We start from the raw sequence: 19,798 nt of genomic DNA, 5'->3' as shown, positions 1-19,798 counted from the left end.
CGAATCTCCCGTTCCACCACACCCCAAAGGTGCTCTATTGGATTGAGATCTGGTGACTGTGGAGGCCATTGGAGTACAGTGAACTCATTGTCATGTTCAAGAAACCAGTTTGAGATGAGCTTTGTGACATGGTGCGTTATCCTGCTGGAAGTAGCCATCAGAAGATGGGTACACTGTGGTCATAAAGGGATGGACACAGTCAGCAACAATACTCAGGTAGGCTGTGGTGTTTAAACCATGCTCTAAGGTGCCCAAAGTGTGCCGAGAAAATATCCCCCACACCATTACACCACCACCACCAGCCTGAACCGTTGATACAAGGCAGGATGGATCCATGCTTTCATGTTGTTTACACCAAATTCTGACCCTACCACTCTGGCCATTCTCCTCTGACCTCTGGCATCAACAAGGCATTTTCACCCAGAGAACTGCTGCTCACGGGATACTTTCTCTTTTTCGGACCATCCTCTGTAAACCCTAGAGATGGTTGTGCGTGAAAATCCCAGTAGATCAGCAGTTTCTGACAGACCAGCCCATCTGGCACCAACAACCATGCCACGTTCAGAGTCACTTAAATCATCGATTTGTACTTCAGCAGGTCGTCTTGACCATGTCTACGTGCCTAAATGCATTGAGTCACAGCCATGTGGTCAGACAGACTCAGCTAAATTAATATAAATAAATAAGTTGATACAATTTAGTCTAAAATAACAGGATCTATAGCCTCCTGTATAAATCAAAGCTAAAAACAATGCAATTTTTATAAATGAAAATTATTACCAGACACCTGCTTGTTTATTCCTCTGTATCTATTTAAAGAGGATAGTGTTTATGATACATGTAATAATTAATTGCATTTAAAGATGTCTAATATTTGATAGCAGAAAGCAGGATGTCAAAATTAATTGGTGTGATCTTGTAACAGATAATATATTAAGAGGTAGCATGTCTGCATTAAATAAAATTCAGCCCACTATTAAGCTGTCACAGGCCAACACTACATGAGCAGGAGAAGAGACATCCTCACCAACAGACACACTAGACAGCCTATTTGACGAATATAAGGAATCCAATTCAGGGCGGTTTCATTAATGCAGAATCAATTTTCTGTGAGTCGGTCCTGTAAGATGAATGATAGATAGTATCGAAGGTGGCAGTCATGTTGAACAATAATACAGGAAACGACTAAAGTCAACACTTAGAATACCAGTTATTATCCTCAGATTACTTGTGGACAGTTGGAAAAAGTCAGACTGATGGGACAGCTTTATAAATTACCCTTGATTATAGCAGTTAGTTGTTTTGCAATAAGAGTTTTAATAAATTCTGAAGCTAAGGTTAAGTAAGTATGCAAGAAATTGGTGGCTTACCCCTGTAGCATAACATATGTTTCTGAAATGTATTCAGAAACAAATTTTGACTTACTGTTTAACTGTAATTATTACCAGCAGGCCGCCAAATTGTTTCCAGATGAGGAACCAAACTCGCATTATGTAATCCACCAACCCCCTGGTGTGGCGCATTGCATTCTGGTAGTTGTAGGTTTTCTACCTCTTGAACAATACCAAATCCATTTCCTGTGTTTTCACTGGTTAGTTAACACCAGTTACTGTATAGGCAGCCCAGTTTTGCGAAAAGACCATCTTTCCAGCGGTGAAATACTTCTCTAATGAAAATACAATTTTAAATTGTCCTATGCAAGGACAGAGGCTTTGGATTTGTTTTCCGTGCTGGCAAAAGTTAGCATTAAAAGTTCAGTGCGTAGGATTTAAGGGGCTATATTGGCAGACATTGAACATAATATAATAAATATGTTTTCTTTAGTGTATATCCACCTGAAAATAATACTTGTTTCAGTGTTTTCTTTATGCTAGAATGAGTAGTTTATATCTACTTAAGGAGCTGGTCCTCATTCATGGAGATCGCCATGCTGTACCGCCATGTTTCTACAATAGCCTAGAATGGACAAACCTAACACTCACTCGAGACAGGGCCATTGACATTTTTACGTTTTCACATTAGCCCCCATAGTTAGATGACCATCTGCAATCAGCAGCATCGGAGTTACACTAGTTTGTGACGTTAAACTGCTTTATTCCGTGCCTTTAGTGGATTAAATCTGTTTGCTTTGGAGAAGAAGAGGCATCTGCAGATAATTCGGCTCCAAATAAAAACCCTCTCAACATCTGGATCTTAAGTTATTGGGTGAGGATACGTCAGCAGTTGGTTAACAAGCCGCCCACACCAACATGCCAAACAGCGTGAGAGAAACACTGATTTGCAACATGAAACTGATTTATTCAGTGTTTTTACCAGTTTAATTCACTGGTTATATTTGTTTTGGAGAGGAAGAGACCTCTGCAGATAATGCAGCTCATGGTAACTCCTGAATGTCTGTGTCAGATAAAGTGAGCACACATTTGGTTATCAGAAAAAAAGGGTGAGCACAAAACAGCCTGTGGTGGGTGAGCAGTCCGTCTCTGAGATGCCAAACAGCATCAGAGAACTGGTTTTAATCACTTGGTGTGTTTGTTTTGGAGAGGAAGAGATGTCTGTGGATAATTGGGCTTGTGGTAAACACCTCCTGAACAATGAACACACATGGAATTCTAGGTGGGAGAAGTTTTAATTGGTTGCAATCTGCAATTCACCACTAGATGCCACCAAATCCCCCTAAATCTTACACACATTGCCTTTACGTTCTTTATTGATTACATGGTCTTAGCATCCTTTGAAACACTGACGTTAGAGTAAGTTTAAAAGGACTTACACATATCCTTTGTTGGCCTTCAGCTCATACTTGTATCAAATATATCTATTCTTCAGCTGTCACATCAAGATGACAAATAAAAACTTGAACTTTTAACTTTTACTTAATGATGTTGACTAAACCAATCCTTACTCCATTGGTCCTTGTGCTGTTGTATAACACAAAAGTTACTGCATGAAAATATGTTTTGGTGGTATATCCCGATTAAAGAAGCCCTGAGATTCATATAAGTGTTATTTTGTGATCTGTGTTGCTTCAACACCATCAGCTTCTTTTAGAACCAGGAGGCTCTGCTACAGTCAAACATTTTAGCTTGAGTCAACCCTGCCTCAGAGTGGCCATGTCTTCACATTACAGCTAAATATAAAGCATCAAAGGCATGACCAAGCATGGATATGTTGTTGTATAAATGAAGTCTGTGACATTTTAGTTCCAGCTTCTGCTTTACAGTTCTAAATGAACTGATTTAAAGTCAATAAAAATAAAGGCAAACCCAGAATGTTCATTCTGTGTAATTAAACTCAAAGCTGATAGAGATGGTGATGTGAATGATACCCCCCCCCCAAAAAAAAAGATAATTCAATGAGAAAATGGGTCATTTAATAATTAAATAAATACAATCACTGAGAATAAATAAATCATATTAAAATGTTTAATTTTAAGTGTCTTAGAGTGCTCCCCAAAATGGCAGTGAGGTCATGGGTGTGCCGCTCTGTTGATGCATTTTCATAGCTGCTGGCACTTAATTGTCAACATTTGCATACCTCATTTAAATGGCTATTTGCAAAACAAGAGAGCAGAGGATCCAAATATAAATGCACTTGCCCTTGAGCAGAACTAATTAAATTAAACTACTCAACAAAAAAATGGAATAAAGTGCTGTGGAAGGGTTACTTTCTTAAATGCATATGGTGGACAATTGTAATTAAAAATCTCAATGGGCATTGCTTTGGCGCCATCAGGTGGTGACATTAAGAATGACACTGTGTTAGACAGTGCAGACTGCCTTGTTCAGTCTACTCCAATAATCATTATTAACACATGGTAAATTGACTGCACTTGTACAGCACTTTTCTAGTCTTCTGACCACTCAAAGCGCTTTAACACTGCATGTCACGTTCACCCACGCACACAGTCGCACACTAGTGGCTGAGGATACTGTGCTGAACATGGCACCACCTGCTACTCACTAACCATTCACACACACTCACACACTGAAGGAGCAGCCATCAGCAGGTTGGGGTTCAGTATCTTGCCCAAGGATACCTGACATGGAGGAGCTGAGAATCGGACGACCCGCTCTACCAAAAAGAAGTTTGGTCTTTATGTGAGAATAAAAATGTTGTTTTACATTCTTCAAAATTCATTTTCACAATTCACAACAAAGCAAGCTCTACTCTGTGTGTGTAATATAGCTCTTCTTAATATTTATTCTTTAGACTCAGGGGAAACAGCTGATTTTTTACAGCACAATTTGCATAATATCTCAACACATCCTGTGTACAACCACAAAACCATAACATGTTAGATTCTTTGTTTTTGCACTGAGTGAAAAACAAGACAATTTTACAAGCATATTTCTTTACAGTCAGCATACAGATAAATCTATACATATTCTGTCTCTTTTTAAACATAATCTGTAGGCAAAATATACAGACAAACCATCAACAAAACATGCAACATCCAAAACATAAAGTCTCAGACAACTATTGAAGTTGAATAGATTTTTTTACCCTTTGTGTTGTTTCAGCCGTTTACGGGACGTGGTTGCACAGATAGTCATTGGTTGACAGCACGTTTTGATTACACAGTCAACTCCCCTTATACAACTATAGACACGCATTGCTGTACAGTTATAAGTCTTTTGTGTTTTTTTTTTCTTTTCTCAACACTCACATGCTCAAACTTCGGACAATATAAACATTCAATCTTTGTAGAAAATAAACACTTTATGTACACATGTCAAAGGACTTGAGTCACATTCACACCCCTCAGAACAACAACACATGGATGGTTTCACAATTACAGGCAACAGCTGATCTGAACAAACAGTAATTAGCTTGGGGGAAGTCTAATGAAACACGAGGGGTTAAACAGTCATGACGGAGCATTTAGGGAATATGTCTTATTTACTGTACTTTGTACACAGACTGGTAAGTAGACTATGAGCGTGATGTAGTGAGGGTGATTTCTCCCCGGATTGTGCATCGTGTTCAGGAACCCCAACGTGTCTGCGTGTTTTTCTTTTTTGCCACATAGATACAAAATGCACACCACGATATTTTCTGCCACCACGTACACCATGTTTCAGTTCATTTCAGTGCAGAAACACAAAACACATAACCTTGCATGTCATGACAGTTAAAACTGAGACGAGAAAATAAACAATGTCATAATAAAGTGCACAAGCTCCATGTAGACGTTAACGGCTGTTAACATCAATTCATATTAAAATCAGTAAAAAATCAATATATTTAATATTTTCTTTCAATGATGTACAAATTAAAGATATTTTCCTATAAGACAATTTTTTTATGTTCACAGATATAACATTTAGTTCAAAAAAACAAATGCATTCAAACACATCTATGTTGCATAGAATTAAGAACCAATGGGTCTGGAATAAAAAAAAAAGGTTGGCACAGCAAAATAATAATCTGAGAAATCAACCATATTCCCTTCCTTATTATATTCTCTTTTTTTACCATTTGCTATAAGATTTAAGTGACATCTTGCTCTAAGTGTGTCTGTCGTTTCCTCTGGTATATTTAATTCTTTAAAAAATTGCATCAGCCCTGTGATATGCCTAAATACACCGACAGTAGGTCTGAGGGTCACTTGATAGATTTTTTTTTTTTTAAATTCTGTAGATATGGTGGCAAAACATTACAAGATAAATGCATGGGTCACCTGCTCCACGTTCGTACTGAGACTTGGCCCCATCGGACTTGTGTATGACTGAACCCCAGCAGGCCTGAGTGAGTGTTTTGGTCACAGGCAGTGAAAGAGGCTGGTTCACTGTGTTGCAACGGGAGTCACTGACACAAAACAGCATAGTGAGTTTTACAGCACAGCCGGACACACAGAGGAACCTTGACATATGACTGGTAAGAATTTTTTTTGTTGTTTTGTCATTTTGAAGTTGTTTTCAGGTAAAACTCAGACTGGGAGGTGGTGGTGGGGGGGGGGGGGGCTTTTTAACTAATACACAGAGAGCAGAGCTGTCACACTGAGGTGGTGACAGTTGCAGATCTACGTATGGTTTTGACACAGTGTAATTACATGATGAGTTACACGGAAAGAAATATTAGCGTACTATGAGCAACTACGACAGCCTTAAATTAAAACGTCGTACAGATGACACAGATGTGATCTTGTCATCCTCTATAGTTGGCTTGTAACTTTCAACTTGGTATTATTGTAACTCTGCCTGGCAAGAAAGCATGCCAGTGAAATAGCAATGCCACTGCATGTTGACTTTGACCTTTAAAATCTATCACAGCCCTGTTGAATGGTGCATCAGTGTGATCAGAGGACCGGCGGAGCTATTATTCATAAACATCCTTGAGCTCACATAGGTCCACATTCACGTTACAGCTAGTTAGACTGCCTACACCATAGACTAAAGTAGCCTACTGGATTGTCAGTGCGTCACCCACAGCCTCAACCTAACAGATCATATGTCTATAGTTTATTATATATACTCTAATGACAAGAGAACAGCTCTTTTACTGTATATTGTATTTAGATATATTCTGCATCTGATATCTTTGTATATTATATAAACATCACGCTGTACAATGTGGTTCTCTGATATGCTCTGTAATCTGCATGTGATATCTACAGTCTGTAGTGCTGTACATTTTTATCTTCAACCCATAGCAAAACTGTCTGGCTCTTTTTTTTTCTTTTTACATGAAACTGAATCATAGAAAACATTTAGCATTCCTTCATTGTTAAACATTTCAAGACCACTGATGTCCACACACATTACAACCATCATTTCAGCATCACAACAATGACTCTCGTATGAAGAAAACACTAATTCAGCTGATGTCATTTTTTTTTCATCTTCCCCCCTCTCATAGATATGTTAGCTCAGTTGCGCAGCACCAAAACAAGAAAGTCTCATGTGGATGATGGAATCGGGGACTATGGTAAGAAAGACGTCGCTGCTCTCAAAGCCATATTGCTGCTGAGTGTGTTTCAGTGCCTGCTGTGGTATTTGCATGTTTGCATCCTTACAAGCAAAGTCCACAGCCAGCACAGACTCGATGTGGGAAGAGGTGGACATGTGTGCTGGCAGTGTTGGACTGATAAAGTTGTCATGGTATTAGCACGTAATTCCCTCCTTCTTATAACGTATGAACTGAGGAAGTGAATTAAATGGATCTTTTTCATTCCTCTATTTGATTTTTTTTTTTTGGTCTCGTATTCGTCTTTTTGTCAAATCAGATCTCCAAACTACTACATTCTGGCTTCACCTGTCGTCAGTCTAACGCATCTCCGTCTTGTTTGATGTGGCGCTCAGGGGTTGGTCTGAGTGGAGCTGACGAATAACTTGTGCCAGCTGACCACTCTCTTCCTCATGTCCACCTTGTCCAGCCAGATGTAGGCTTCACCGATCAGAGTCTTCTTCATAAACTTGCCTCCATTGGACACCAGGAAAAGCTGGAAACACATTACAGAGAGAAACAGATTTGTCATGGCTGTTGTTGTTCTGTCTTGGAAAGTGCACGAGTAAAAGCATGTTATTCGGCATGAATAATGCAAACACCATTTGGCAAAGTGCTTACAAGACGACAAACCTGATCTGGCGATCAATACTTACTTATGCAAGTGTAACCTTTAAATCAGGATGCAAAATGGACATAATGGGATTATACTTTTCTTTTTAAAGATTATTTTTCGGGTGTTTTTTGCCTTTAATGACAGTATAGCTGGAAACAGACAGGAAAGGTTAGAGAGGGGGGGGTGACATGCAGACAAGGGCTGCAAGTTGGTGTTAAACCCAGGCCACTTGGAATGCACTCTCTACCAGGTGAGCAAGCGGTCATCCCCCATATCTGTTGTGTAGGACTAGATGTTGATATCCCTTATTCCACACTTGAGACACTGCTAGACTCTGTGGGATGGTCAAGTGAGAGATGGCATCCTCTAGGTTATCAAGTGGGCACCCTACTTCCTTGGTGTTTCACTGATTGGCCCACGACACCTCCAGAGGGTTTAGCAGTGAATCCCAGCGTCCCAGGTTCACCCCCTTAGATGCCTAGATGCCTTGGGTGAGGCTGGTCTTGCAGCCCACCAAGATGTGCTTAAGTGTTGCTGGACTTGGACAGAATGGGCATGTGGGGTCTTCACCATACCACTGGCTGAGGTTTTTGGGAGATGGAAGGACATGGTAGGCAGCCCTGATGTTAAAGCTTGCCCTGAATGCCTCCATCTCCCACAGCTCTTGCCAGGAGATCTTCCTCTTCTCCACTCCTTCCCACGTCATCCACTGCCCTTGCTTTGCCTGTGCCACGGCCTTTGCGCACCTTCCTGCTTCCTCTTCCCGACGCACCTCCTGAACCACGAGCTTGCATCTCGGGGACGGAGTGGCCTTGTTCCAGGGTGGTGTGCTGTCCCCAAGACCAAGACCACTCCTCCCATGCTGCACTCGGCCAGCGATGTCTTTGTGTTTTAGTGTTGCCTTTGCCTGCTCAGTTGCAGCCAGTGGAGTCCACTTCCTCCTCCATATTGGTATTGTAAGATCCTGTTATGCCTGGTTTACACTACACAAGATTTTTGTCTGTTCCGACGGTCACTATGTCAGATTACACGATTGTGGAGTCATAAAATCGTGCCGTGACTTGGCCGGCAGACATGACAGACTACACGATGGTCCACACCAATCGTCCCCGGTCGTCTTTCAAAATGTATGTGATGTCATCGGGTTGTTCTTGTCCTACTTTTATTATTATTATGAGTATTTCAGTCACACTGGCTGTTCATGTCCCAGCTGAAATATTACCGTAGTAATGCAAAAAATGGCCACCAGATGGCAGGAGCTACATTTGAAGTACCACATGCAAATTTGCAACTCACTAAATCCTCCAAAAGTTCCTGAAAATGTCTCACAACAATATTACTTTATATCCTCCAGTCTGATGCTAATAGCAGTACTCAGTGGGTTGCTAAAGTGCCTCTGCTGTTTCAACCCATCGTTTTTCCCTTTTTACTCAATTGTGGTAACTTCCCTAAAGACATATCCAAAAGGCTTTGGTGTTGTTGTCATACAGTTCTACGGCAGCAGATTGCACTGTCTTTGTATGGGTCAAAGTGACGGCTGTGACGGGAGCAGTTGTGAACAACAAAAAGAAAATTAAACATGCTAGACTTTCTGTAGGAAAGTTGTGAGGTGTCCCAGTTGTGGCGTTGGATAAAGTACTTCTGATTCTGATTGTCGTCTACTATGACACACTACACGAGATGAAACCTTGGATTATCTCGTTCGACACTCGTTGTCATTCACGATCCATGCCAACACTGTACGTTGCTACGTCAGGCTATAATCGGGCTGATATTGTGTGGTGTGAACCAGGCATTATTTTCATCTTATCTGATGAACAGGAGGTTCTGTGTCTCTGTCAACACACACTTCTCATCAGTTTTCACCTCTTAAGTATGGTGTGCCTCAAGGGTCGGTCCTGGGACCAATTTTATTCTCTATATAAATGCTTCCCCTTGGGCACATTATTCAGAGACATGGTGTCTCTTTTCATTTTTATGCTGATGATACACAGATGTACCTGATCCACAGACCCTGGAATGATGTGTTCACTCAGTGAGTGCCTTACTGATGTTAAAAGCTGGATGTCAAAAATTTTTTCTTCAGCTGAACTCAGACTAAACAGACATTGTTGTCATCGGGCCCCAGCATGTTACTCAGCAAATTCTGCCTTTGGCTGGTCCCCTACTGGATAATATCAATCCTGGTGCAACAAATCTTGGAGTCTGGTTTGACAGTAATTTAAGTTTTGAGCCAATGTTTTTACCATCTCAGAAATATTTCAAAAATGCGATCCATTTTAACTCACTTAAGACACTGAGACAATTTTACATGCCTTCATCTCTTCACGCCTGGAATACTGCAACAGCCTCTTTTCTTGAATCAAAAATCTATTAATCGACTCCAGACTATTATTATTGTAACGTGAGGGTTCATTGTGTAGTGGTTGGATCACATGCCCCTTAGTTAACCAGTGAGAAGCTAGAAGGACTTAGACTGAGGTAAATGTGTGTGAGAATTACTGTGGCAGATTCAGCAAATAAAGTCAATAATAATTGTGAACATAAATGCGTAAAAAGTTAACTGTACAAACACTGTAAATGTAATTTTTTTAGCAAATTACTGTAACACATGAATTAACATAACTTGTAAACCTTACAGTATTATCCTTAAATTCAGAGCGAAAGAAGACTATAAATGAATGCGTTTATAATTTCCATCCATTTCCATTCATCTTCCTTAAGGGCATGCACGCCCCCCTAAATCTACTCCTATGATTTTCCTTTATTTTCTCAGAGTCAGTGAGCATGAGATCTGTCAGTTTTTATTAAACTGCAACAGTCTGTGCAGAATTTACCTTTTATAGTTTACCAGCTACTTTTAGATGCTCATATCCTGCAGCCCACCAGGAGGAGGTTCATTCTGCATGAGGCAGCAGACCACTTTATAAAACTTCCCATAATGAGGTTTAAGACTTGTATTGTCAGACGTTACAAGCCTCCCGTTTTAATTAGCTGCAATAAAGAGTTTTGGAGATGCTGCATGCAAACTGAACTGGAACAATTGGATGAGTACACCACAAATTACTGCAAATCTATACATGGAATTCATTTTCTATGATTATTCAGCCAACCAGGCATGGACAAATGTATTACACCTGATATAACTGGAGCAGTACTGTGTGACACATCATGCTTGAAAGGTAGAGAGAGCCTGATCCGTATCTGTCAGTCTGCAGTGTCTCATTATGTGGCATGTTGTACCTGTATGGAGTGTCCTGTTGGGTTCAGAGGGAATCTGAAGGTCTCGTTGAAAGAGGGCTCTCTGTCGTGTCGGCAAACTCTGGTCTTCTTCTTGATGATCCTCTTCTGAGTGGCTACATTGACCACATACAGCTTCACATACAGGTCTGAAGGCAAATAGGATAAAACATGAATATGTATTAGTCCCCTGCCAAAAAATTGTGAGCATTTAACATTTAATTTCCTGTGTGCTGGGGAATTTTTTTGCACCAATTTGTGCCTTTTCTGTATCAATTTATGGTGTAAATGTGCTTAATTTTGTCAAAATAAAAGTCATCTGCTTGTGCACAAATACACACTACTTCCTGACCTGGTAGGTGGTCGGGGCTTTTGAACTTGTAAGTGATGTTTCTGCATTGAAGGATCTCCAAGACCAGTTGATCCCCTTCTGTCTTCACCTCCTTCTTGAGAGCAACCTTGATCTCTCCCATCACTTGTGTTTTGCCGCCTGAAAATAAGAATGAAAAAGAGATATGGGTTATCAGTTTTCAGAATAAAATCGAGATAACTATATGTCTTTATTTGAATAGCCCTGGCTGAACCTTAGACTAAGAAACTGCAGGCAGATTCCTACAGCTGCATAGAAAATTGTGCTCCCGTAGTGTCACTAAGGATTATTTAAATTATTTAATAATTCTGCATCACTAAACCTGGGCTCACAGCAGAATGAAAGCGGGTCAGGGAACATCCTCGCAGTATCACATGGGTCTTATCACTGTCATGTGTCTCCACTGATACCTGAGGGTTTCACCAAGACGGAGTTAACTGTGTTAAATGAATCATCAGGCGCCATGGAAATGACCGCCTGACCCTCATCTGTGTAACAGCTGCCAGGCTACAGCCTAAGATGACCTTGGGCTCTTTGTTACAAATTGAAACGAGAGATGGAAGGGAGGCACCATGACACCCGAGCTACATGAAACATAGATATAGTTATGACAGTGGGTAGGATAGTGTGACATCCATTTCTCTACTGCCATCCCAAGCCATGCATTAAGTCATAGGCTGGGTAAATATTGTTTCATGACAATGAGCACTTAACTGAGATTTTGATTCCGCAATTAAATGGAGTCATCATTAAAAGACAATTTAGAAGCGGCTAAAAGTGTCTGGGTAAATAAATAAATAAATAAAATAAAGTGTTGTTATACAAAATAACCAGCAGGTGGAGACCTATATCCAAAAAACAACCAAACAGAGGCCATTTCTGGAACTTGCCTTCATTTTCTGGGGTCCCTAGTTGGTTTTTGTCGGTGCCGTTAGGAATAGTCTTACCACTGTGGGGAGAAAAAAATCATCAGACATATTATGACAGTGCAAAACTTGGCATTAGTGTCAGCTGTGAGCATTATGGTGCTGAATGTGCTGAAAAACACTGAGTCACAAATGGTCTTACATGCGTGGCACTTGAAAAATGGCACTGTCCACTCCAGTGTCCGCCCCCTCTTCACCTTCCAGACCTCCATAGGCGTCTCCAACAAGACTCGGGGCAGACAACACCACTGACCCTGAGACATCTGCCAGTCGGTGTCCTGGTCCTGAGGGTGGAAAGTGCAAGCACGATGGTGAGGAACTGATCTACCTCTCTATCTATTTATGGTTTTCTTAACAGGAAGTCATTTGTACACACAGCGTCTTCACTGACTCAGATTTTACCACACATGCATGTCCAACAGAAACACTTCACGCCCCCAGCTATAGCTCACTGACAGGGATGCTGTCTGTCACATACAACTTTAAGTGAGCATCACAGAACAGCTTATGCAGGGAGGGACACATCAGCAGAGACGACAGCTTGTCCTTGTATTTAGCAGTGCAGCGTGAATTACCTCGCTTCACTCATCGAGATCACAGCACTAGAAATAAATGAAGGTTGCCAAGTTTAATTCACACATGAAAATGAATTTTGCGTGAGAAAATGTGGATGTTCTTTCATAGTTTTAATCATTTGCTCGTGGCTGCTGGCTGCTGCTGAGTTACATGCTCATACAGTACGACAGACTGTGATTAGTTCGGGGAATATATGAAGTGTTTCTGTCTAGACGACGGGTGGATACATCCTTGGCCTTTGTGATCTCTTTGCTTTAAAGCGATGACTAATAGAAGTTAGATTATGTTTGAAACACAATCTGTGGTACAAAGGCAATAGCTGGAAGTCACTTTCTCAATGAAAAAGCATATTAGCAAAATTACAACAGCAAAAAAAGACACGCGCATGCACACTCACACAATCACAAACATAGATACATGAAAATCATTAAATGAGACTTATTTTGTTACTTTAATTATTCACACATTTGGTTATATGGATTTATTTTGTTTATTTTCTTTAGGTTTAGTGTTGTTATAGTTAAGGTTATGTTAGGCTTAATAATATTTAGCAGTACATTTTTCCTATGTTGTCTCACCTTCCCTTGACACTCATGGTTCCTCTCATGGTTAGCTGACCGCTTTACTCTCATTGGCCGGTGAGTGAGCCTCCTGATGCCTTTTGAACCTCTTGGTGTGTCTGTGTTTCCTGGTTTGACTGCTTCAGTCTCACATTTGTGTCCACTTAGTTTTAGGGGCGGCAGGTTTGGGGAGAGGAACGGGAAGGGAGGGGAGCCTTGTGGGCCATACCTGTGTGTGTGTGTGTGTGTGTGTGTGTGTTTTGTGACTAAGGGTTCATTCATATGGTACACACATGCACACACACAGAGAGGCTGCAGCATCACAAAGTCCTCAGTGGCTGGGGAACAGTAGCCAGGGAAGCTGCAACTGCATGCGTAAATCGTTCTGACACTGGGCTAACTTATCTCAGAGAGGGGTGACAACATACGGTAGTTCATCATTTTAAGGACATCACACTTAAGACTATGCATGAACATGAATGGATATTGTTGTTCATTAAGTTGTGTTAATATGGTACAAGACATGTGAGGGATTGCAATCCCAGTTTGGTTTCTATGCTGGGGTTGGAGATCTCCACACTGGGGTTCTGTAGAAACCATATACTTGGGATTGGCACATGCACAATTCACGTAGAAACAGGGGGATCTGGGCTCTTATTTTAAAGCTAATAAATATTTTTCTTTGTTTTTTTTTTTTTTTAGAAGTTGTTAAAACTCTTCTACTGTTTTAATAACTCATAGTAAAATATCAACTTTATGTCCTACTTAAGAGACCAAAATATGCAGCAAAATATTAAAAAGGTGGGAAATGTCAAATACTGTATTTGGAATATTTAGTGCACTAACTGTGCCAGATTTATAAATATTTAATTTCAGATTTAAAGGTTTAATAAAATAAGATTTTTACAGCAAGTTTAGGTTTCGCTATATCTCAGTTATTTGTCTTTTTTATCTGCCTCGGATTTTGTTTGGTGACTATAATTTTATCTAACTCAAAAGAGTCAGAAATGAATTAAGATTATTGATCAAAGCAAATCACTTTGTGCTCAGAGAAAATAGATAAGAAGAACAGAAGGTAAAGGTCAAATGTTAAGGAGGTGAACGCACAGCGGTTCAGGTTCTAATCAAACGTTCTCGACAAAGCTTGCATGCGCAGGAAAAAAGGAAGCATGTCACAGGAAGTGTATCACGGGTAGGGAAGGGAATTACTTGGTTGCAGGCGGGACTGTTGCACGGCGGCCTCGGCGGCAGCGATGGCTATCCCAGCATCCTCAAGGTGGGCCTGAGTGACGCTGCTCTTGCTTTGGCTGCGGGAGGGGCCGTGGGAGCGCAGTTGGCCATCGGAGGAAGACTTGGAGCTGCCCGGGCTGCTGTGTGACTTTTCCAAAGGTAGCATCTGCATGTCTGGAGGAAGGTGAGACAAAGTGTTGTGACTGCTAACGGGACGTGAGACATGAGATGAATAGATGGATCCATGCTGTTAACAGTATTTAATATTTCCCGCTCTGCTGTGTGTGTCATGTAGCAGTTGTCAAGCACATGTATAATTACAGCTGTCAAGAAATTATTAGCATTTTTGTTTCTATGGTAACAGCCTCTATCTCTATGACAACTGAGGGAGCACTTTATGAATTATAGCTTTTGTCGTAAACGGACACCTGCCAAGGATTCTTTTACCTTTGGATGGATCAGGGAAGATTCCATGGCTTCTGCTCTTGATTACAGAGTTTTTAGGTGAGTCATGACCCCCGTCTGGTCCTTGACCCTGTCCCATACCATGCCCAGGCCCCATCCCAGGCCCTGACATATGGCCAAGGCTGTGTCCGTGACCATGACCCTGACCTGGCCCAGACCCTGGCGGTCCTTGAGCAGCATGGTGGGCTTTGCTGTGCTCAATGCTCTCGCTCTGCTCCTTCAGAGGCAGCCAGCGAGGAGTGTTGTCCAGCTGGGCTGTGTTCGACAAGTCAATCAACACCTGAGACACAATTAACACACACATACACACAGTGACAGTTTGAGAAAGACAATCTTAAACAGGACAATCTTAAACATATAGGCACAACAGGGAGAAAAACTGATACAATAAGGAGAGGAATTTGCATGAGGGTAGATAACAACGTAGTGTGTGGAAACAGTCTATTTGCAAAAGCATTGAAATGCACACTGCATTTAGCACGAGATGAATAGCACCGCTCACTATATAGATTTACAAGCATGAAGCAAAGCTTGACTTCGGAGCTTGTGAGAGGAGGGAGATAAGGCTAATAATATTAGGTTGTTTAAGAAAAGCCGGTCCATCACAAAAAATAAATAAATAAATAAATAAAGCAACAGAAACCTTTTGTGCGAGGTAAACACTAAATGCATTTGACATTTTCAGACATTTTTATTCAGATTCCAAAAGCACTCACTTCTCCAAGGAAGTCATTGGAAGAGGATCTGTCATAGTCCCACACTGTCACCTCCAGCGTCTTCTTCTTTAACTGGATAGAAAGAGTGAAGGAGAGGAGACAAGGGTAAAGATTATGACGAGGGATCTTGTGTGCATATGTATGTGTGCGGGAGAGGAATGTGTCTGAGCGCCTGTGTTTGTGTGCATGTGGGTGGTGGGAGCGTGAAAGAAAACAGGAACACTGTATGTGCTGTGCATGAATGAATGCACTGCGTTTACTGTAATAAGCAAAGAAGCGGGGAGTTAGATTAGATTTGGTTTGTTTCAGTATACGTACATGCATGTGTGCATAGACTTGTGCATGTGCATGTGTAGAAAGGAACATGTGGGAGGAGATGGAAACATATCTCAGAGGAGGAGGAGGAGGAGGAGGAGGAGGAGGAGGAGTGGGCGAACGAGAGATGCAGCAGCATTTTTAGGGCCGACAGGCTCCGGCCAGCAATGAGACGTGATTAACAGAAGGCAGCCCCGGAGGAGCCGGTGGAGGCCTCTATTCTCTGACCACTAAAGCTACCGCATCTGCACTTATCCCTCACTGTTGTTGTTGTTATTACAGTCTGGGTGGTGTCTGTGTCGCAAACAACACATGCTCCTAGCAAACACAGATATCCAAGAATAAACAGCCATACACACAGCGACACTTGCACGGTGACAGACAAGCACACAAGCGCACAGTTACCAAGTTTCTATTCTCTTTTTGTTAAAATGACACGCGGCTAGGCTGCCTGTGTCGAGGCTACGTGAGAGCAGAAATGATGGTTGTTAACTTGAGTCTTGGGAGTGCTGATAAGAGGTTGCACAGGGATACGGAGGACAGCCCTGGGGACAAGGTATGAGGACAGAATCCTAATAAGAGTATAAGACATCCACTTCACCTAAAGTGGCCCACAGCACATACAGTAACTGCACTGAGTGAAGGCTTTGTGTGTGTGTGTGTGTGTGTGTGTAGGTGTAAGTGTGTGTGCGTGTTATTGTCATTCTGCACAGTACCTGCTCCAAATGAATGTTCTTGTAGATGACAGTCTGGTTCCATTCTGGGTTCATGGTCTTCTGAGCATACTTGGTCCTTCTCTTGTTATCAGCACTGATAAGTCATGATATTCAGAATGATAGGTTGTCAGTTAATAATTAAAAAAAGTTTTTCCCCTGCCTGAACCCATGGCAAACATTCACCAAACTGTGATATACTCAGTAAATGTGGATTCAATAGACGCTTGTAAAACAGTCAATCTCCTGCCGTGGAGACATGAGAAACAAACCCAGATATAAATGCTCTTTAAATTACCTAAGATGCTTTTACAAAAAATCACAGAGTACTTCAGAGATAGGAGCTGAGGAGAGTTAAAAGTGAGAGGCATGGAGAGAAAAAAGCAATGACAGGAGTGCTCTTAAACACCATGAAATAGAGCAGATAATTGGACGAACAACAGAGGCCACAACAAAAGGATGGTGAACCACTTTGGAGACGTAATTTACAGAAAGAGAGGACATAACACCAAACGAAAAAGCAAAGATCAGCACCACACTACCTTGCATTCTGGACAACCATGACTTGGCTGAGGCAGTCCAGAAGAGGAAGAGGAGGGCAGATATCACAAACAAGAAAAGCAAAAACACAAAAAACAGTCAGAGAAGCCCAGAGAGCTCAAAGAAAAGGCAGTAAAGGATAGAGAGCTGAGGCAATCAATATTCACTGCAGGGTGTATCGCTGTTTTTGTGCCCGAGCCATGTTTGTGACGCGAGACAAAAAAAAACTCACAATGATTACATCTGGCTCATGGGTGACTGACTAATTCACTGTTCTGAACTGTTGTTGTTGTACCACGGTTGTGCACTCTGCCGCTAATGTCTGACAAATACATTTGAAAATACTCTTCAAATGAAACAGCAGGGGAACAAAAGTGCTCTCCTACAGAGCTTTCAGTTGTAACCTATACAGCGTGTAGTAGAGAGGGCTTATAATCTCATAAACAGGTCTGATGGGGTCATTATCTAAGAGCAGATACTGTTACAGAGCAGATAAAGGCTGGATCGATCCTTTCTCCTGCTATCCACAGGCTCTTGGGAAAGACAGTGGATCAGGCAGGAGGAGGAAACCTGGGCATAATACTGAGGGACAATACTAAAATTCTGATTCAGTAAAAAGAAGGCAGAGTAAGAATTCAGCATAGAGTATGTTTGCACACATGTATGCTGCCTACGCTTAGATAATTGAACATATTGTAATCTTGTAGCGTGCCAAATGACCTCACCTCGCAGATTTGTTTCAATTCTAAAACACCCATCCATTGATTCACAAAGACTGAATCAAATTGAATCGAATTGCACTGCGAATGACTGCCTCATATCATCATGTCCAGGCTCATTCTCTCACACAAACTCAAGTAGTTAGTCAGTTCCGTACAGGACATTCAATATAAACGTCAGAAAGAAATAGGGGGAGAGAAAACAAGACAGACACAGAAGCAGAAAGGCAGACACAGACCAGACACTCGTGAGCACTCAAACACACGTGCAGAGCTCACCCTCTCCCCGGCAAGAGGTAGACCTTGACAAAAGGGTCAGAGTAGCCGTCGTTGTCCCTCGGGGCCAGGTTTCTAGCCTGCAGGACGTGGACGATCAGGTTTCCCAAGTTCCTGTCATAGTTGATCTGGAGCTGAAGGGAAAACAGAGGCTGTGTGAGAAAGACCAAACAGCTGAATGACACCGAAAGAGATTTTTATAAGTGCTTTAATACCTGAATTTCTCCAGTGATGGCATGAGGTGTCCTCATTGCCTCCATTGGCTACACAAAAAAGTGGGGAAATGCACACAGTGGTTGTAAAACAATTGTCTCATGATCTGACCCACAAAGAAAAGTTCATGCCAGATTTAAGCCGTTACCCTGGTGTTAGGTTGCAGTAAACGGTGCTCTGACTTCACTCTCGAAATATATATTGTCAGCTTACAGATGAATGGGCTGTCCTTGTAGAAAAGATGCCGAGTAAAGATTTCTCACTGAATCTATAGGCCTCAGGAGGGATTTGACCATCTGAGCTGTGTAATTGACTGGAAAAGTCCTCCAGTGAAGTTTGGGAAGGTTAATCAATTATTTGAGGTACTTAGACATTTATGAAAAAATCTGTTTCAGTGCAGACGATTTTTAAATATATTTCTACTCTTTGTTTTATATTCTATTCCTAATAATGCCTTTATATATTTAAACATCTGCTTATAATGAAGCACTTATGCTTATATTGCCCATTTCATGTGTAAAGGCCACCCGCAGCCAGGGTCATGCACTGTACCACACTATTTCTTGTTCCGCTATAATTGGCCTGTCACAGTGATGAACACAGTCACACTCTTTGACCTTCACATGCAAGCTCCCCTTTGTAGTGTTATGTACATATGATGTAATACTAATGGAGGTGCATGATGGATCACACAGGGGACCCAGAGTCTGCGGCTTAAAACAGATTCACACACTATTATTAATTCAAACTAGATTTATATTTTGCAGAATGTTTCAGGCGCTGATATATTGTTCACTGTCTATATTCTGCCTCGTCATCACATTGTGAGCTGAACTCTTCACAACTGAAGAGCGTGTCTGAGACGAGGCAGCAGGAAGCATGCTAACAAGTCAAATCCACAACCTTGTGTCGTTGTTTCTTGTTTATGGCTGGGGATGCGGGCTGGCCGGGGCTTGGCACGCCACTGGAGGCAGCCGATCCAGGACCTGAGTGGAGGAGGGCTGAGCGCTCAAGTGCAGAGAGGACCCCCAAACCCCCGGGCCCGAGCCCTGTTCCAGCCATACCAGGAGCCAGCTGCTGGGACACTTTCTGCAGCTCGGCAGCCAACTGCTTAGGATCCACACCAGGGGAACGCTGCCCACCTACTGAGACAAATGCGTATAGTAATTCACTTTGTATTTATGTGAAATAGGTACACAGATACATGCATGCATGCAGACATATCAACAAATCCTTGTACATACCAGCCTTAAGCTGGACATGGTGCTCCAGGGCTTGTGGGTGCTCAGGGTCAGACAGCATATTAAGGTCGCTGTTTGGATCCATACAGGAAATTTATAATGGAATATCAACCAGTGTATCTTAGCAGTAATCAGTC

At 41.7% G+C, this 19,798-nt stretch overlaps 1 protein-coding gene across 8 annotated transcripts in view; it reads right to left on the bottom strand.

Annotated features, from left to right (window-relative positions):
- Positions 1–5,646: 5,646 nt before the first annotated feature.
- pclob (piccolo presynaptic cytomatrix protein b) overlaps positions 5,647–19,798 on the bottom strand; it is a 65,133-nt gene continuing 50,981 nt past the window's right edge. For 3 of the 8 annotated variants that reach the window (XM_078167940.1, XM_078167943.1, XM_078167944.1), the window contains 14 exons: positions 19,665–19,732; positions 19,324–19,565; positions 18,423–18,470; positions 18,211–18,341; positions 17,215–17,241; positions 16,676–16,769; positions 15,645–15,716; positions 14,911–15,208; positions 14,443–14,637; positions 12,240–12,381; positions 12,062–12,120; positions 11,154–11,291; positions 10,805–10,950; positions 5,647–7,441 (listed from right to left, as the gene is read on the bottom strand). In XM_078167940.1, coding sequence (XP_078024066.1) covers positions 7,298–7,441; positions 10,805–10,950; positions 11,154–11,291; positions 12,062–12,120; positions 12,240–12,381; positions 14,443–14,637; positions 14,911–15,208; positions 15,645–15,716; positions 16,676–16,769; positions 17,215–17,241; positions 18,211–18,341; positions 18,423–18,470; positions 19,324–19,565; positions 19,665–19,732 — 1,804 coding nt within the window. In that variant the 3' untranslated portion in view covers positions 5,647–7,297. The remainder of the gene's footprint in view (positions 7,442–10,804; positions 10,951–11,153; positions 11,292–12,061; positions 12,121–12,239; positions 12,382–14,442; positions 14,638–14,910; positions 15,209–15,644; positions 15,717–16,675; positions 16,770–17,214; positions 17,242–18,210; positions 18,342–18,422; positions 18,471–19,323; positions 19,566–19,664; positions 19,733–19,798) is intronic. The other 5 variants (XM_033635556.2, XM_078167945.1, XM_078167941.1 and 2 more) reach the window with 3 other exon arrangements.

The sequence above is a fragment of the Epinephelus lanceolatus genome, chromosome 5 (assembly GCF_041903045.1).
Source record: "Epinephelus lanceolatus isolate andai-2023 chromosome 5, ASM4190304v1, whole genome shotgun sequence".
Taxonomy (NCBI): Eukaryota; Metazoa; Chordata; class Actinopteri; order Perciformes; family Serranidae; genus Epinephelus; species Epinephelus lanceolatus.
The sequence above is the reverse complement of the archived record's forward strand: the minus strand, read 5'-3'. Positions and strand labels throughout refer to the sequence as shown.